Raw genomic sequence first — 19,926 nt, 5'->3', positions numbered from 1 at the left:
AGCTTGTACCTCATATTAGAATAAGAAGTTTATAGCACGTTCTTCAATATATAATTATTTTTAATTCCTTAAGTCAGGTAAACTCAATGCTTGCTATCTTGCTTTCGTATGCCTGTTTAGGCAGAGGGGTGCGATTGTTCTTGTTTTTCACTGGCGCCATCTATGGCCAAGAATTCGACTTCTGCCACACCATACGTCACACCCGTTTATAGGATGGATCCATCCATACGTCCATTCATTCATCCACAGATCGTAATTTTGATCTGAATCAGAGAGCGATCGATCTCCAATCCAGTACACCCAGAGGAATTGATTTGTTATGGGAACTTGGAGGACCTTGCGACTCAACAGATTTAACGTGCATCAGTCACCATTTACTACATGGGGAATCTTCGCCCGGCGGGGTTCGAACCCACGAACTCTCAGACATGGGCCCGGCAGATAAACTCAATGATCAACGCAAACGTGATAGCATAGGCTGACTATGTCGGAAAATTAGCATTCCTGAAATTATTTGAAACCGCGCGTTTATTTTGTTTGTAGTTATGCTTTAAAAGATGTTTATATAAAACTGAAAATAATTTAAAATCAACAGTTTTTGAAATGAAAAAACAAGTAATGTACTGAAAAACAAAATTAATGGAAAAATTGCACTAATTCGTTTAGTAGAAAAGTAAAATATCGCGATATATTGATGCCAATGATGCTTATATAATTTCAGCAATAAATACTAATTGAAATTAAAAAAAACAGGCTGAGAAACAGAAGGGATAATTAATGGAGAAATGGAAACAAAGTTATTTAGAAGAAGCGTGAAAAATTGCCGTACAATTATTGACGCCTGTAGTTGCCAGATGAACTAATTTTTGCAATAGAAGTTAAGTTGAAGTAAAAAAGTGAACCACGAATTAAAAAATAAAATTGATTGTGAAATGGTACTAATCCTTTAAGAAAAGCGCAAAAAATCGCCAACCTCTTACTGACACCAGTGATATTCAATTAAATTTGGTAATCGGTATTAATTGAAACAAAAATAGATACTTTTCGGTTACCCGGGCCCAAGCGAAAAGTGGCCAATAAATATAGGCCACCACCAGCGTTTTTTTTTTTTACTCTTTTTTATTTTATTTATTTTTTAAACACAGAATAAAGTGGACATTTTGAAAAAATTAACTTAAATTATAAAAAGCAAAAAAAAACAAATAGTTGAATTTACTTGCGCCAGGATAATCGAAAAGTACTTAAAAATAAAGTAATATATGTATGTATAAAATAATCTAAGCAGACTTAACTATTTAATAGTACTAGGAATAGTACTAAAGTAATATTGCTACTACTCATTTTGGAGAAAAGTAAAAATATTTCGTGTAATTTTTGCCACTAATGAAGCTCACATAATTTAGGTATTAATTACTCATTAAAATTAAAAAATAAACTATCTACTCTATAAACCAAAATTAATGAAAAACTTGTACTAATACATTTAGGAGAAATATGTATTGACGCTAACGATGCTGAATTAATTTTGGTAATAGGCACTACTGCTGCTGTGATCATTGTTACAGCTGTTGTGATCATCACGAAGTCACCGTGCACACGCGTTAAGTTTTTATTTAATTTTTTTGGTTTTCCAAGTTTTCAATCAAGTTTTAAATATCCTGTGTAAATATATAGCAGGTTTAATATTGTGTGCAGATTTTTAAAAGCCTCAAATAATTATTAAAAAACTTTTTTCTGTTATGTTCTTATTTCTTTGATAACTATTGTTTGAGGCTAGAAATAATGCTTTGCTTAAAAAGTGACTTGGTTGCTTAAATTACACCTCGTGTGGGTTCCTAAATAATACAGGTTTGATTTAGGAGCTTATTTCAAGATCCACATCTACCATAGAAGCTTAATATCTATCAGTATTAGTTTTTATTCCGACAATTTAGCTAGAACTAAAATAATTCTCCCTATTTGTACGCGATTGTTTTTCAGAAAATCGTCAGCACATTTGATTACTCAATTATGAAATGCTATTTCGACTACCTACTGGTCTATAATGCAAGTTCTACTTCCTTTTGAAGGTTGTTTGACTCATTCAAAAATTGAGATGCCTTGGAGCTGCTGGTCAGGGATACTAGATTACTTACGTTACATCTACCACGACACAACGCATAGAATTCAACCGCTGAACACGTCTTTTTCCAAGTCCTTTAAACTGCACTTCATTGAAGCTGTTGAAAAGTGTTTTTTTTTTCAAACAGTTTGTGGCTATTATAGTTATTGACTATGTCAACCTTCATATACCAAAAGGTACCTCAAGATGGATTCAAGTTAACATGTCTTATATACTAGTGAATTGGTATTTAATGTTTGTAGTGGTAGTTACGCCACATTACTCCCCTTCCAGAATTTTATCTGTGATAGAATTCGATGAACGAATACCACTAGTTGATTCATGCTGTTTATTTACTTATATAAATTTTTTGCTCATTATATTTTCGTCATTTTTTTATACCATTTCGCTCATTTTTTTTCTTGTTTTCTTTTTTTTCAAAGCATTTCGCTCATTACTTTTTTTTTCTTCAATATTGTTTATTGACCGAGAAACTCTATTCACTTCACCGGATTTTTTTTCCCTTGAGCAGTATATTTTTAAGCAAATCAACTGTTTAATGTGTAACATCCATCGATGTTGGCAAGTTCATATCACGTCCGCTGGTCACCATTTGTGGGGTTTTTATCGACTATGTCAACCTTCATCTATCAAAAGGTACCTCTGTGATCGATGAAGGTTGACATAGTCGATAACTATAATCCCCACAAATGGTGACCCGGACGTGATATTCCAATTTTGTGACCTAGACTTACAAAAAGGCAACATCAATTAAAAATTCTGTTTAAGGAATTAAGTGTTCCGGTATAAGGCCATCGATCCACCAGTAGTTATTGAAACTATCTTTTCGACCGCTGAAATAATAATCATGGACATAAATTAATCAGATCCATGTAATGAGTCTCTTCAAGATGCAAGCAACCGTATATTTACAAGGAGTTTAATAAACCAACCTGCTTTAATGTCTTCATCTGCAGTGGAGATTACAATAGAGTAAATTTCCATGATTCAAAACCTCAGAGGAAAAAAGATACTTTAAATCACAAAGAGTTGTAGTTTTAGCAAGCAGCCCTCATTAAAAATAAATTGGAACTTAACTTGTTAATGAGAAGTTTAAAGAGCTGGAGATGAGTAAAAAAGTAGAGAAGTTAGATGTATATTAAAGACTTTAGGTGTATATTAAACCGAACATATAATTCTTTACAGTTTGACGTGATCACTGCAGTTAATCCTGACAAATGCTCATCTTTGTGTGTAAGTCTGATTCAGTTGATGATATGGTGCAATGTTTGCTATATGGAACTTGGGCTCATGAGAAAAGTGAAGATAAAAACTAAACAAAAATTTTGTATGTTGCACCTAAAACACAACTAAGTCAGATAACTATCAAATAATAAACGCAATAATTTGTTTTAAAACTAATGATTGTTTTATAATTTATTATGTTTCTATTTTCAAGTAAAAGTCATGCTTACAATTTACTTTTCATGCTTACAATTAATTAATACAATTTACTAAACTCGCAACTGTTCACAATATAATACTAAACATAGATTATTTAATGCTTATTTTTATTCATTTTTGATAGCATTTTCTTTGTATGTACGATTTAGGGAGCTGGTATTATATTAAATAATTTAAATATCATTTTCAGTGATTTGTGACTGATAAATTTTAAACTGGTTTTGGCCCTGTATAGCCAAATCATGGCTCTTGCACCAAAAATTTACATCTCTCACTTCCGGCTGATAAAAATTAAACTGTGATATGTGGTACCATTTAAGCATCTCTCCTGTGCACGATTATATAAACAGCATTCCGTGTATTAATTGAAAACTTATTATGTTTACATAAGTATTTTGTATTGTTTGCTTATATGAAATTGTATTGTTAACAAAACTGAAAAAAAAAACTGAAACAGCACTCAATTGGAAACAGAATATAAAACCTGTTGTTGTTTCTAATCCCCAAGAGGTCCATCCCAATTAGACCAATTCCATAAGTCCAAAAATGTCCAGGAAGTCTAAAAACAGATGAGGTTTTGAAAAAACCTCGTCGATCTTAAAATCGATACAGTTTAGAATATGCTCGGGCGAAGCCTGAGCAGTCCTACATTTAGTGCAAAGTCCAAAAGTCTTTTGCCCCTGAACATACGAGAGACACCTCAAGTGACCACTTGCAAAGCGAGATAAACAAGTCTGCTGGCTTTTAGGTCCCTCAAAAAACAAGGCACCCCCTCAAATCCTGCTAGCTGCCTCACCGTGGCGAGGGGGTGCCACTGGGCGGAATGGGCGAAGTACGTCGGGAGCGTAGTTCCTGGTAGGGCCACCCTAGGCGTGAAGGCCATTCCATTATGCCCAGCTAATGCTAGCAGGTGAAACTATGGAGCTAAATCAGTCTTCTACCTTTGGTGCTCCAGGTCACTTTAGGCCAACAGAAGCTGTAACACTTTCCCCTGTACCATGAGTCTAGTATAAAACCTAAATTATGGATGTGGAATAATCACTTCCTCATCGTTTATAAAATCACGATGTTCAATTAGGATAATTTTAGCCACTAAAAAAACCATTGAAATAAAATTTTCATGCCGTAAAAAATAACATTTTTTCGTTGTTCCTGTGTAAGTATTGTCACCGGAAAGACTTGGATGCCCCCATTTAGAGACATTTAGTTACATAGTTACGTTAAACAATGGAGTTCATATTGAATTTCAGCAGTTTTGAAAAGAATGGGAACTCAATTCAATTATTTAGAATAATCAAATTTCAACTTTTTGCTTCAAAAATTCTTCAAATGAATCATGCAATCAATTTTTATAGACTTCAAATTATTGCCACTGAACGAATAGCGTTTTTCAGACATGAATTTAAAGGCTTTATTTTGACAGAACAGACAGTTCCATTTTTGCCACCCTTTCAGTTTTATGCTAATCATTTCCTTATAGTTCAATATAGGTTCAATTTATTTTCTACTGTTTATAACAAACTTATTGCAATCAGTACACTTTAAGGCTTCGTAACAATAACTGCAGTAATTTAAGCAAAACACACAAAATACATTAAAATCTGTATAGCAAAATGAACAAAGAAGCTGGCCTACCATTAAAATAAGGCATTCATATGATTATATCTAAACTATAAAAAAACTGAAAACTTCCAAAACTGAAGCCTACACTATTAGAAAATTAATACTTCAATTTATTAAAAAGATGTTTAGAGGGAAAAGAATGATCATAGTCTGCTTTATTCTTTTATTTATTTACATATAATATACATCAAACATGAAATTTTACAAGGATATTCAAATTTAGACAAATGCATAAGACGAAACAATTCTGAAATTCTTATTAATAAATATTATTGTATTAAAAATAAAAATTTAGAACTCACAGTAAAAAATTATTCTTTTTAAAATGAGCTTCCTGAATTTAGAAACAATTGTAGGTATACCTTAAAAATAGAATTTTTGTTCTAAATATTTTTAGCTTTAAATAAATAAATTGTGATTTTATTCTACTTCAACTCTCTGAATATTGAAAGCACCTTTTAATGTAATGTTCAAAAATCTCACACTGATTTACAACATGTATCACATAAGTTATTTACTCATTTACATATATATCACAATGATTCACACACAAGAAATCATTTATCATTAAAATTCGCTTAAAAATTCGTATTTGTTAAAGAAACTGTATTAAATAATTAAATGACTTTCAGATAACTTTAACGAAATAGTAGATCAAGTTAAAAAAAAGTTTTTTTTTTAATTGACAATTAAAAAGGTAACAACTATAATCGAAAAATACAAGTAATCACGTAAGACAGGGTTCGCTAAACAGTTTTCTTACAATAATAACAAAACAATTTTCAACGTTTTCCTTCAAAATAAGCTACTCAAATTTGAATCTAAGCTTTCATCATTTGATATCTGCACAATTATAAGCCTTCATTGATACCAATACTAGTTGAAAATAGCACTTGTATGAACAGGCTTAATATCTATTGTAGAATCTGTTTGCCGTTAGCGGTTATCGTAGGTTAAACCCTGTCAAAGAAAATGCTTTTTAATTCTTCTTAAATTTCTCGAAACAAAGCTAACTTTTAATCCTTTCTATTCGACTCCTTCCTATAAATTCTCTTTTTTTTTCTTGCCTGCTTGATAAATAAAGGATAGAGAAGTGAACGCTTTTGTGTCAAGTTAATTTAAGTAGATGGAACGGTGATGGAAATTAAATCTTACCTCTGGAAGTTAAGCGGATCTTACGTCTGGGTAAGAGTTTGCGAAAATAGAGTTAAAAATAACGAGTTACAATACTACGAAACCAGTAATCGATATTGTTTAAAAGGGAGATAATGGAAAGTTAAATCGAACATTTAAAAATACGTAAGAGATAAATTTCAATTAATTTTTTTTTAAAATTTACTCTTATCAAAATACAGATTCTTGGAAATCTATCTTATAATCCAAATCCCAAACCTTAGCACAAACATTATTATGTAAAATATACAAAATTAAAATTTCAAGCTCAGCAATGTCAGAGGTGAAGTAACAGATTTATATAATTTTGAGCTTGTTCAGATCCATTGTGCCTCTGATTTCATTTGCACTCAAAAACAGTCATTTACAACAAACAAAACAGTCAAAACAGCTGTCAAAATAAATTTTTTTCAACAGCTGATTGGGTTGTTTCTTAGCTTAACATGCTTCCACACAAAACTTTACATTAATGACATTTATTTAAGTATTTAATAACATTATAGAAGAATTCATATTTAAGATAAGATGACGTAATAAAATATTTATTTCAATTAAGAAAAAGGAACATAGGAAAAAGGTTTACATTTATTTATTCATACACATATCTTCTTGGAATAATGATCAAAACACGTATAATTTCACAACATTTTCGTTAACACCCTGGAAATAAAATCAACCTCATCACAAAATCACATTTGACAAAAAAATAAGCTTTAAAAACTTTTGACACATTTAGTTTACAAAAATAATGACAATATGCTTCCAAAAGTCACGAATTTTCGAAACACTTTAATACCTTTTTTTAAAGCTAATTGAAAGAGAAAAGGAAGATTAAATTTAAAGCACATTATTTTTCACTCAGTACAATAGTTTCTAGTCTTTAGATTACCATATTGCTGGAATCGGATTTAGATTTAAAAATCAAATTCCTTACTTACGTATACACTGCAAATAATTTTTATGTATTCCCTTGCCAAAAGTAGTTTCAACCCAAGAAGTGTTGTGATAAACCATATTTAACTCTTGGATCTTATATTTCATTACACCAATCATCTTTTACACTACATGATATAAAGTAGACACCACCATTGTTGTCATTAAATTAATATTGATATTTATAATTAAAATAAGTTAAGATAAACATGAGAGTCAGTAAAGTTATCTTTACAACACAATATAAAATAAGAAGCAGTAGTTTAGAAGATTCATTCATTAATGAAGAATCATTAATTAATGGAGAATCATTAATTCTTCGGTATTTGTGACAGTATCGTGGAGTAAAACAATGATTTATGAAGTATACTTTTTAATATAAATTATTTGTAAATTTACTAGCGATTGACTATCATGAAAATACTTTTGTACGGACCTTATATTTGATGAAAAAAATATTTATTGTACCTGTTAGGGAGAAAAAAATGTTCCTACTGTCTCTGTCAATATTTTTTGTCATATGCTGTGGGATTTTTTCAGAGTTTTAGACTATGCAAAAACATTCAGCAGTTTGATCTTTAATATATTATCACAAAAATATTATTTTTAAATGATTATTTAAATTTGTATAAAATTTTTTTACTGTGCACAAATCACATATTTCTTTAAAAAGGATTTTTTTTTTCTACAAATATTACTTTTAAGTGAATTTATACATAATTAATATCCTTATTTAACATATTAAGCGTAGAATTTTTTTTTACAAATTTTAAATTTCCACATTTTAAACAAAACGATTATAGCACAGAAATTATTTTCAAATTTTTACTCTTCTATGAGTAGAAAATTCATTTTAAATACCAGAGAATAAGATAAGATTCGTGGATAAAAGTGACATTTTACACTTTCAAATAGAGCAGCTGCTCGTATTAAAATATTTTAAATATCAAAATATTAAAATATCAAAGATTGTAATATTTTAATTAGCCGATCGACCTGTGTAGGGGGCAGGGAACTCTCCTTGCATCAAAAAGGTTCTAGGTTCGAATCCCGGGCAAGGCATGGATGTTTCTTGCCCTCTATCCGTGTTCTATGTCCTTTCTCCTTTGTGTGTGAATGTGATCCGCCCTATAAACGGGTTGTGGTAGCGTGACGTGGGCGACGCTGCTTCACCGCCGTGGCTTCGCCACAGGTTCCCACTGGGTAACGAAAAGAGAGCTAGCAGTTCTGGCACTTTCTGTGGCCAATGTACAATAGTTCCAAGTGATCGCCATTATATATATATATATATATATATATATATATATATATATATATATATATATATATATATATATATATATATATATATATATATATATATATATATATATATATATATATATAAATTTTAATTAAATAAATCAAATTGTAAAATATATCAGATATCAAAAACTAATGGAATGCGTGATTTTTGAAGACTTTATAATATTTTTTTTAAAGAAAACAATCACAATATTAAAAGAAAAAATTAAATAAAAGCAAGGAGCACAAATGTCCCACTTTTCTCAGAGAATGACCAGTTTCTAAGTATACTTTACTTTCGGAATGGCTTTAGAGATCATACAAGAGCAGCAATAAATATTTTTCATAAAGATAAGTTTATTTAAATATACTAAAATTGTGCTCAATAAATAATTATGCTCAATAAATAATTATGCTCAAGTATAATCACAGAACGCCGAAATCTTCGCAGATAATTTGCAAGCATCATGAGAAATGCTACAAAAAAAAAAAAAAAAAAAATTAATAGAAAATATATTGTTATAACAAACAAATGCTGCCGCGTGATCAAATTATGTATTATTATAACTAAAAATATTGAGAAATTCTTTTTTGATAAATATAATAATCAAGATTGTATGTCAGGCAAACAATCTTCTCTTTTTTTCTAATTTACAACCATGCAATGATTTTATTTAAAGTTTTAAGTCAAAAAAAAGTGCTCAATACCTAAAGCTTGCTCCTTACTCCCGAGACAAACTTAGCAGTTACATTAAATTAGAAATTTGTTGGGGAGGGGGGGGGGTAAGCGAGTGGTGTTGATCAAAAAGGACGAAATTTAAACATTGATTTCGAGATTTTTGATCAATAATTTTCGATTTTTTTTTCTTGTTGAAGTGAAACAATACACAAGATACCCTTAGAAATTTAAAGACTGAAGTACTATTTTTGTTTATCGCAGAATCGAAACGATAAAATTTAAATTGATCAGACTAAAAAGTTTTGAGTGTTTCATGTATAACACTATATTTTTGACAAATACCTTTAAATGGATAAAGATTTGAAATGATTTGCGCTATCGGCTGAATATTTATTTAATTATATTTAGCACAATTGGGTTTAAGTAAAAAGTTATGTTTTTTTTCATGCGCATATGCTTCTTAAATTTTCAGAAAACTCTTAATTGTATCTATTTAGTTTTGATCTCTTTTTCATTTAGCCAAAAAACGCATTGAATGAAACATTCAATGTTCTAAGAATCTCTCACAAGTAAAGTACAAAATTATATTAAGTATTATTAGTACAAAACTGAACCATCTACGTACGTGAATATTTTTAGAACATTTTGAACTATTAAACGTGCCCTTTATTGTTCTTAATCTTACTCAATTCAGCTTATGACACGGGAAAAATACTTCTGATACCCAGTAATGAAAGTTCGCCTACATAGGTAATATTTAAAATTTGCACTGCTGCCCCATAAATATTTAGTTCTGTCGACTTATATAAGGTTACATCCGCTTCAATGTGTAATGATACATCAGTATTAAGAACTGATTTGTCTAGATATAAGTGTTCAAGTTCTTCCTCTTTTGAACACTGCCTTTCCATTTAAAGGTACAATATCGACTATCAATCTCTCCTCTGGGGAGAAAGTATATTTGCATTTGGCCAAAATCAATTTTTAAAATAACTTCCAGCTTTTCGTTAGTTTCTTTTCGCATAATGATAATTTTAAAGTCTACAAATTAACAACCACGTCATTTTCTTCATTATTTGATAAGTTCTGCTTTCCGCTTAGGGAGTAATTTATCATGCAGATTTCTTAAAAAGTTTTCAATAAGTTATAAGGTATTAATTTTTTTTAAAATTTATTAAATAAATTAATCAAATAAGGAAAAGAAATCCTAACAACAAACATGTTAACAACATATTTGTTGTTTGTTGCTTATTCCATCTAGTCTAACCAATGGGATAGATTAGCTCTTTTTGTCTGCTTATGTTGCGAAAGTTAAAAACAAGGAGTCTTTCTTAAATCTTCTTTCTTAAATTCATTAATAAAATGGAGTCAATTATATAGAACAAAGATAAATGAATTAACCTTCAGCTTCTCTCTGCTTCCAAATTGAAGGGTAACAAAATCAGAGAAGATAGAAAAATTAAAAGTACCCTGGATCTTAAAATCATCAAATAAGGAAACGTTGAGCAATTCAAATAGGGCCTTAAAATAATAGTTATAAAAAATGAAATGATATTTTCCGGTCTTCCTTATCGATCCCAACTGTGGATTTCAGCTTCTGTTTGAGTGTTCACCGAGAAAGGTTTTGTGTAGATTTTACCACAACTATTACTGATACGGAGTTGCCGAACTTCTGGAGGAAGGTGGCTGTTACATTCCTCTACTAATGCCGGGTATGTTCCATTTCCTCTAATATTTAGGTGAACAGATATATTTCTCCGAGCGAGGTTACCATTTCGAAACGTTGCGTAAGTCCTTGCAGGGGTTGTGATCTGTGTTTGGTTCATTGATCCCATGTTACGATTTCGACACCTGCGGTAACATCTCCTAAATATCTGCTTGAAGTTAAGAAGATAACTTCCGTACACTAATGGATTTACACAAGAGTTGGAAACGGCAAACATGAAGAGAGAGGACTGGATGCGAGTATCAACTTGATCGGCAGAGACTGGATCGAAAAGATACCACAAGACCATGACCACATATGGTGTCCAGCACCAGAAGAATGTGCATACAATGATAATGGTCATGCGCAGTGTTCTTGCTCTGGCTCTTTCAATGTGTGCAATGTCGGATCTCCTCAGGCAAGGTCGACCTCTGTATCTCGGCTCCTGAGACAGATCACCTAAAAGAAAAGAAACTAAAAAAGATATTATTCGACACTCTTAAAAATGTAAGAGATTATTCATATTTAAAATTTTAAACACAATACATGCTTGAAAAGTAAAAAATATTATTGTACATATATAGAAAAGCAACATTTTATTGGTAATTTGGCAACAGTGGAATTTAACATAAACTTGTTGCTTCTAATTCGTTGTTATATGAACACTGATATTAATTCATCTGAATTGAAAATTCAGTATATTCAAATTAAAACGCTAGAACATTCTTGTGGGCCAGGAGGGGGCCATTCTTGTGGGCCCATTGTGGGCCAGGAGGTTTGTGGAGGTTCAGGGCTCCCCAATTTCGTGACTAACGGCACAATGCTTGTAATGTGGTCAGCAATGCGCACCGCAGCTTTTACTTCCCAGACAAGCTGGTAGCCACCGATCTGAAACTGAGTGATGTTCAAGCCGCTGCTGGGAATCGAGCTTCAATAATCCACAATGATAGCTCATTGTTTTAATCACTGAGTTTTTTAATCACTACACTACCATACTTTCTATCTTTGTATAAACCACACAAAACTATTAAGGGGGTCAGGGATGCATTTTGTAACTTTGTTTTAAAAATGTGTGCAATAATTTGATTTTTTTTTGTAATGTTGCCTCATACAAAGGCCATGCAAATATGTTTAGAAATCTTCTATGTGTCTACTTTCAAATTATTTTAAAATTTAAAAATAATGATGTTTCTATTTTTTAATGTAACTTAAAATATTTTACTCCTATATCGACATGTTTTTGATTAATTTGAATAAAAATGTCTGTAGTTTAAATTGCCTCATTTTGTAACTTTTTTATGTTTTAAAAAAAATATTATTTAAATTTCGCATTTTTCTTTAGATTATTTTGTGAAAAAAAGATTATACAATACAATATAAAATTGTTTCCACAATTTCTCTATGACAATCTGAAGTAATAAAACTAAAATAGACACATTATAAATGCTATGCAGTAATCATTAACAGGTTTTGAGATAAATTATTCTGAAGTGGGATGTGGAGAAAGAGCTTTTAAAAGTATCAGTATTAATTAAATATACGGGAGTCTTTTACTGTACGTGAATTGAATACTTTTATAACATGATACTCTTTAATGATACTCTTTAATGAAACTCTTTAATGATACTCTTTAATGAAACTCTTTAATGGTACTCGTTAATTGTGAAAACCATTTAATATTACTCTTTAAATGAGAGAATCATTTCTGAAACTCCTCAACTTAATCAAGTTTTTAATGCTTGCTCTCTGGGGAAAAAACATTCATCAGTCCATTGTCTATTAAATAATAATGTAATAAAATGTCTTTAAAATTACTCCACGGTTTTTCATCATTTTTATACAATTAATAAAGACTGGTGTATTTTAATGATATAAAGACAAACTGGTATTGGGTTTGCCAGCTTTTTAAATTGTAGCCTTCTGCATATCGTTAAATATTTTCGACATATTGTTTCAGGTCATTTGAGAAACGATGCTTTGTTGTACCGGCATCTGTGTTAGTTTATAGAGTCAGTTTATATTAATTTTCAGACCATTAAAATAGAATGTCGAGTCGAATCAAATGAATATTTTTGGTGCCTCCAATCTTTTTCCTTTTAATCTAGGGTCTAAGTACATAAAAACTGATTGTGACACTTGTGCTGTAAATGAAAGGCACTATAGCTAGTTGCAAAGATATTGAATACTAGTTGCAAAGATATTGAATACAATATTGAAGCGAAATTCACACTATCACAATTCATATTAAAATGCTTGAGCCGCAGTGGCTCAATGGATGACCCATATTCGAATTTCATCGATGACTGGTCGATACAAATTCTGTCAACATAATATTTACATCTGGTGTCACAGAGAAAACTTGTAACCGCATGAGACAACAGATTTATTTTTGTCGCAAAAACCTGTTTTGTTATGGTAAAAATTCCGATGATACCGGTTTTCTTCATAATTTTTAAGGAAAAAACTTGTTCTTGTATGGTAAAAAACAGTTGAAACAAGGGATTTCCTTCGTAAATTTCCCGGTTTTGTACAAAAAAAAAACTCAGCTGCCGGTTTAAAATCGTAAATTTTGTGGATGTTTTCTTATGGTATCGATATTTAAAAATAAAAACTTAAAAATTCGATACAATCGCCGTAATACGCAAAAAGGGAAACAAACACTAATGGTTTAAAACCTCTGACCTCTCTCTGGCCCAAACTATTCCAGATTGCGGCTACCCGACGCTAATACTTTGAGCATCACGAATCCAAATCCGCTAAATAAGAAAAAAAGTATCCAAAGAAATAATGTTTTCGTTAGATTTCGCAACCTTTGCTTATGTCCTCTCTGCTTATTAATTAACGTAGTTATGGTTTTGCTCTCGAACTATTGTCATTGAGCTCTGAAAATCTGATCATTATATGAGCTGCTCACTGCATACCTAGACTCCATAGAAAAAAAATAGTTGAAAATGAGATAAAAAATATACATTTTTCATAAAATTCTTTTTAGAATATCTTTTTGATGTTACTCTTTACTAGACTTATTTGTTACTTATTTGTGAAATTGATTCTAAACGTATAAAAGCTAGTGAAGCTAATCGATTTGTGCAGTGAACGGATTATATTGAAGATATTAATAAGTTTTATTCTTCGCGCACTGTACATTTTAAAACATTATCAAAGTTGACTATGGCAGTACCTGTAATCAGGGATAATACTGAAGATCGATTGCTAATAATGGCGAGCTATTTCTGGCTCGTGGCTCAAAGTAGAGGAAGAAGTAACGGGAAAAAATATCATCTAACGAGACAACAACAATCTTCCCTTTATTTTAAAGGAAAACTGTTTTATCCGAATTCCCTTTTCATTTTAAACAGTCGATCAGATCTCTTCTTTTTCCTTTAAAGCATTTACAATATTCTCTTTTTCTTCTGCTAAGTTTTCAGACTCCCTTGATCGACGCAAAAGTTGATAGCTAAAATGTTTTCAGCTTAGTAATCTAGGATTTAATATGTAAATCCAATAAGTACTAAATAAAAAGGCGTTTTAAATGTCATAAAAATGTATTTTATTTCCTTTAACATAATTACAGGAATTGCTGGAACCCAATTATTGATTAATAATTTATTGGAATAGTTGATACAAAACTATTGATTTGTAAGAATGGTTAGTACAAAATCAGTGATCAATAATTTATGCAAATGGTTGATACAAAGCAATTGATCTTTAATTTATAAGAATTATTAATACCAAATTACTGATCTTTAAATTATAGGAATTGTTGATAAAAATATGGCAATTAAAAAGCGTACGATAATATAAATGAGACGAGGTTTAAAAATATTTGGAAATGCTTACCATCATTATCTCGAGATCGTTTTGATATTTCCCACAAAATACAGGAATAGCAGAAGATAATTATGACGAGAGGGACGCCATAAAGTGCAAGGAGACAAAATATGTTGTATGCCATTTTGTGGTATTTTGTGGGAAAAAAGTTGAAGCTCACGCACTGGATAAACTCTGGGTAGTCAGGATGACTCTCCAAGTGAAAGATCACACTCTGGAAAATAAAACACATCGATTGAAATGCAAATATTTCATTTATGGTTAAAATAAAATAAAAACAGTATTGAGACAATGCTGAACATGTTCTTTAAAGTAAAATTTAACACAAAAACCTAATTTTTAATTTTAAAAAATGCTGAAAATGAATCACAAGCCCATTAATTACAATCATCATACAATCACTATATGAATCAGTTATGATCGAAATCCCATATCCATAAATCCCACGTGTGATTAATTATACGAATATTCATCAAAACTATTTCGTTCGTAAATGTATGCGTGTTTCGTATGGCTTCATTAGAAAATCAACCCGTTTAAATTGGACAGTTTACAATTCATCTCCGAGGCGAACTGCCATAGCCGATAGCTGTTACCCATTTAGCACCACTCGGGTGGCACGTGTGAAATAAGGAATATCATGGACGCGAGTAACATTTCCTCCCTTGCAAATATCTATATTTGCCTGAATTATCTTTATAGCAAATATGAATATATCAAAATTCACATTCATAAAAAGAAAACTGTGTTAAATTATAACTAAGTCATTTCTAAAATAATGTGAACTGGATTCTGATTTTAGATTATTCAAAAGCAAGTTTGTCATTTAATATTGTTGTTGTTGCTGTTGCTAATTCCCATCTGGTCTGACTCCGTCAGACCAGATCAATAAATTCGTTGACATTCATTTAATATTAGTTTGTTTAACTGAGAATTAAAAAGATTTCAGTGCAAAAATAAATGGCGTGGAAAGAATTTTAAACAAAGTAGCAGTGATTCAATTAAAGAGTTTCTGACAGCTTTGTGCTTGATTTGGCATAAAATATTCGAGAGACCGTCAAAGAGTATTCCATAAACTTTTGAATATCTGATACTTTTCTACTTCACGTGTTTAATTAATCTATTTAATTGCTTTTTTATTTCAAAAAACTTTGGTTACTTAAAATTAAGTTTTGATTCAAGTTACTCTTCTGATATTGCTTACAACGACTGTTGGAAAGATGACACGTGTACCATTTTAATTTCCTCACATGAACTAGACTTAAGACCTGAACTGAACTGAATAAATTATTGTCATTGATTCACGATAATTTTTTTGTGAAAAAGTTTAGTCTGAAAATGAAAAACTTTTTACAACTTAGTATGTTCTTCCACTCTTTTTACAAACATAAATATGAGTTTTATTTTTCATAAAATTAACGAAAAGTTCGGTTGTTGTTTAAATTTAATTAAGCGTCAACAAGACAATAAAAGATCATTCAAGACATTCTAAGAAGCCTGCTCACTAAAAAAAAGACCTATGATTTCAATAGATATTCTGAAATATCTTTAAAAGAGAATCTTATCTTAACTGTTTCGTAATATATACCTACAGAACTTTCTTAATTCTCAGTCAAGATATTATTAGCACCCTCATGCAGAAACTTTTATGGTCAAACGATTATTGCAGGTAAAATATTTTTTCTACAATTCGGATCTCTTAACGAACAAACAAAAATTCTCTGTCGTTTATTCAGGATCAACTTTCGAATGAAGTTATTTTTATTATCTTTTTAAAGGATTTATTACTTTCATATAAATATTTAATATGCAAAGGTTTTATGCTCCTGCGAGTTTCGTTAATCTGTTTCTAAATCCCAGCTTTAATATCATCAGCATCGTTAGTGGAGGAGTGGGGGTACGTGTCTCCCTCAGTATTCCAGACAAATAAAGAAGATTTTTATGAATCACCATTGATTTATATTCGTGAAAGATAAAAACGAGAAAGAGCAATGAGTAGTAGACATAAGAATTTTCTTTTCTTAGGTGCAAAATTTTGAGAGCTATTTCGACTGTGCATTTTAATTCTATCCCCCAGAAAAAATGGTCCCCTGTGATATCAGTTGCATTAAAACGTAAATCTGTTCTTAGCCTAGCATATTCGTTATATTTGATATACTAGAAATAGCAGTTCTGGTGAGTCTTTTCCAGTTTCTATAAGTTTTTATAATAATGATAGAAATTGATTGCTGACTTCGGCTGCTTTGTACTTAAAAATATTTTGCGTTAGTGTCTTGATTTCTTCAGTGTGTTGATTTTTTTAAATTTGAAAATTTTTCCTTTTTGCACAACTCGATTATTTTTAAAATCATTAAAAAAATCGAGAATATTTCTCTGAATTATGCTTGATCTAAGTTCGCGTACTTAAAGAAAATTAAAAACGAATTTTGTTAAATTTCAGTCTTGTTATTTAAAAATGCATTATTTCTTCGGTTTTATCCCTAATTTTGGGGTTAAAATAAACTGGCTTGATTTTTTTTTTTTTTTTTTTTTGCAATATTATATTTTTCCTTTTCTTAAATGGTTATCTAGAAAGATAGGTAAAATTTATTAAATTCGGTCAACTGCTTCAAACGTTATGGCCAAAACGCCAAAAAATTATAATTTATTAATGACAATTTACCGATGTTCATTGGAAAAGTTTTTATGTAAACATTACGTTTATCGTTAATTTACGAGTTCTTAAGTGTCTTTAATTGTGATTTTTAACTTATAATTATTAATTTTAGTTGAAAAAAAGCTACCGTGATTCTTCTGGCTTTAATGTCATGTCTATTCTCTAATTACCTGATATTTAGTGAATTTATTAGCAATTCAAGTACTTATTATTCTGTCTATTATTTAAATATGCTAACGATTCTAAACAAAATATTACTAATCGAAATGAAAGTTAATGCTTTCATTTCAAGATCTCTGATTGACTGATCAAGTCAAATGACTGGATTTTAAATCTGAAATTTTGTTCAGCCTGCTGCTTGGGGAATGTTCTACTGTTTATTCTAGAGATTAGTTTAGTCTCGGTTTAGGATATCCGAGCCCAAAAAATTTCATTTCGAACTCGAGATGCTTAGAGCTACAGCCTGTCAGATAAAGGCCAAATTTTGTGGTCTTTGATTTCTTAACTAGGAAATATTTATTAATACCTTTTGATCACTAACTTGTATATCAAAAAGTGAAGAGAGAAATTTAGAATTGAATGTGAATGAAAAAATGCGAAGAATTGTCAAGAACAAACATTCTTTTTATACTCTGTAAGATTAACAATCAAAAACCCTCTTTTTAAACCGTTAAGATTAAAAATTTATATTTATTCTGCTTTACTTCATTTACTGCATTATGTGAGAATGTCTTTTTTCAGATTGGTAAAGACTTATAAATTAAATAAAAGTAAACATGACTTGAGTAAAGTGTAAAATTTCAAAGCAGTATTACTTCGTCTTCTTCTTAATGATATTATTATCTATAAAATTTCCTGAAAATTATTAATATTCAAATTTTTTTTTCATAATATTTTTTTAAACTTTGTCTATGATCATTTTCAGTTCATTGTTATGATAGTTATAATAAGCCTCATATTCTAAAATTTCGCTAAATTATGAGTGATTCTATTCAATTTGATTTATTGCGCATTGGGTTTTTAAGCATGCAAACTTTTGACATGCTTTTACTTTGTTGTTTATTATCATATTGCTCTGGAACTCTTTATATTGTATAATGGATCATATAACTAATGATTATTTGCTGTTATCAATATTTGAAAATAGTATAGGACTGCTATAATTACTGTTACTTTAATAAACACTGATTATATATAAAAATTACTTATTTCTTCTATATTGTATAAACTACTACAAAATTTGTTACTACTATTAAAATACGATATGGCACTAGTTTGAACTACCCCCCAATACTGTCCATATGCAATATACCCGACACTGGCCAACGCTCCCATTAATCTCTTTTTGATTATAATTACTTTAATTTCGACTATTTTTTTCAATTTGGTTTGATTTCACCATATAGAACCTCATTTCTTTCTATTATATTCAATAACATATTTTTTACCACATAAATTTCTTAATTTTTGGTGACTAAAATCAAATTTCAAAAAAAATATATGAAACAATAATTATCTTTACTTTTAATTTAAAAATATTTGAACGCAATCATAAAATTCATTTATCCAAACATAATACAATGCGAAAATTCACTTTAAATAAATATTTATCATTTTTTACTATTTTATTTAATAATAGCCGAAAGAATTTCGAATTGTACATACGTCATTTGTACTTCACGTCATTTTAAAGAATATAATTTTACATGACAAAATACAAAATTTGAGTGGAATCAGTCGAATAGTTCCTGAGAAATCGAATTTTTATAATATGACTTTTTTGAAATTCGATTTCTCAGAAACTATTAGACCGATGTAAGATAATATTCTTTAAAATAATGTAATGAATTGTATGCGTTACAATTTAAAAGTTTGTCAACTATTAAATAAAGTAATCAAAAATTATTTATTTTTATTTTTTGACTGGTGTTATCTTTGGATAAATGAACTTCATAATTGCCAGTACAAATTTTTCAGTTCGCTTATAAAGTTCTCGAGATATGGCGAAATACGCAGAATATAAAGTTAACACAAAGGGGTCCAAACTTCGGATCGCTCTCCTGACCAAACTCTTGGGATCATATTTCCTAGATTGCGGCTAGCCCCTATATTTTGGAGGTCAGAAATCCGAATCCGTCAGAAAAATTGTTTTTTTTTTTCATAGAAATTACGTTGTGTCTTATTTTGTATCTTCTTTCGTGTCTTATTTCGTATTACGTTGAGCCTTATACCGTCTGTACTAATTAATTAGCATATTTGAGGTCATGAAATATAAAGTGAGGTAAGATATGCAAATGATTAGAATTACAAAACGTTTGCGCTTGCGTGGAACGTGAACCGACGTCTTATCAACTTCTTGTAAAAGACTGTAAAGATCAGTCGATATCAGTTATGGTCTTCTGTCTGCGGTAAACGTTTAATTGGTGGTCACTATGCCTCCAAAAAAGCGGAGAGTGCCACATCAACTAGTGACGGAG

At 30.2% G+C, this 19,926-nt stretch overlaps 1 protein-coding gene across 2 annotated transcripts in view; it reads right to left on the bottom strand.

Annotated features, from left to right (window-relative positions):
• Window positions 1-9,165: 9,165 nt before the first annotated feature.
• Window positions 9,166-19,926, bottom strand: part of LOC107438908 (adipokinetic hormone/corazonin-related peptide receptor variant I-like) — a 46,533-nt gene continuing 35,772 nt past the window's right edge. The window contains exons 3-4 of one of the 2 annotated variants that reach the window (XM_043044419.3): window positions 14,803-15,007; window positions 9,166-11,421 (exon numbers count right to left, since the gene is read on the bottom strand). In XM_043044419.3, coding sequence (XP_042900353.2) covers window positions 10,826-11,421; window positions 14,803-15,007 — 801 coding nt within the window. In that variant the 3' untranslated portion in view covers window positions 9,166-10,825. Of the gene's footprint in view, window positions 11,437-14,802; window positions 15,008-19,926 lie in introns of both variants that reach the window. The other variant, XM_043044418.3, reaches the window with a different exon arrangement.

Source organism: Parasteatoda tepidariorum, chromosome 7 (assembly GCF_982258835.1).
Source record: "Parasteatoda tepidariorum strain Cologne lab strain chromosome 7, Ptep-v5.0, whole genome shotgun sequence".
NCBI lineage: Eukaryota > Metazoa > Arthropoda > Arachnida > Araneae > Theridiidae > Parasteatoda > Parasteatoda tepidariorum.
Note: the sequence above shows the minus strand (reverse complement) of the source record. Positions and strands in the feature narration are given on the sequence as shown.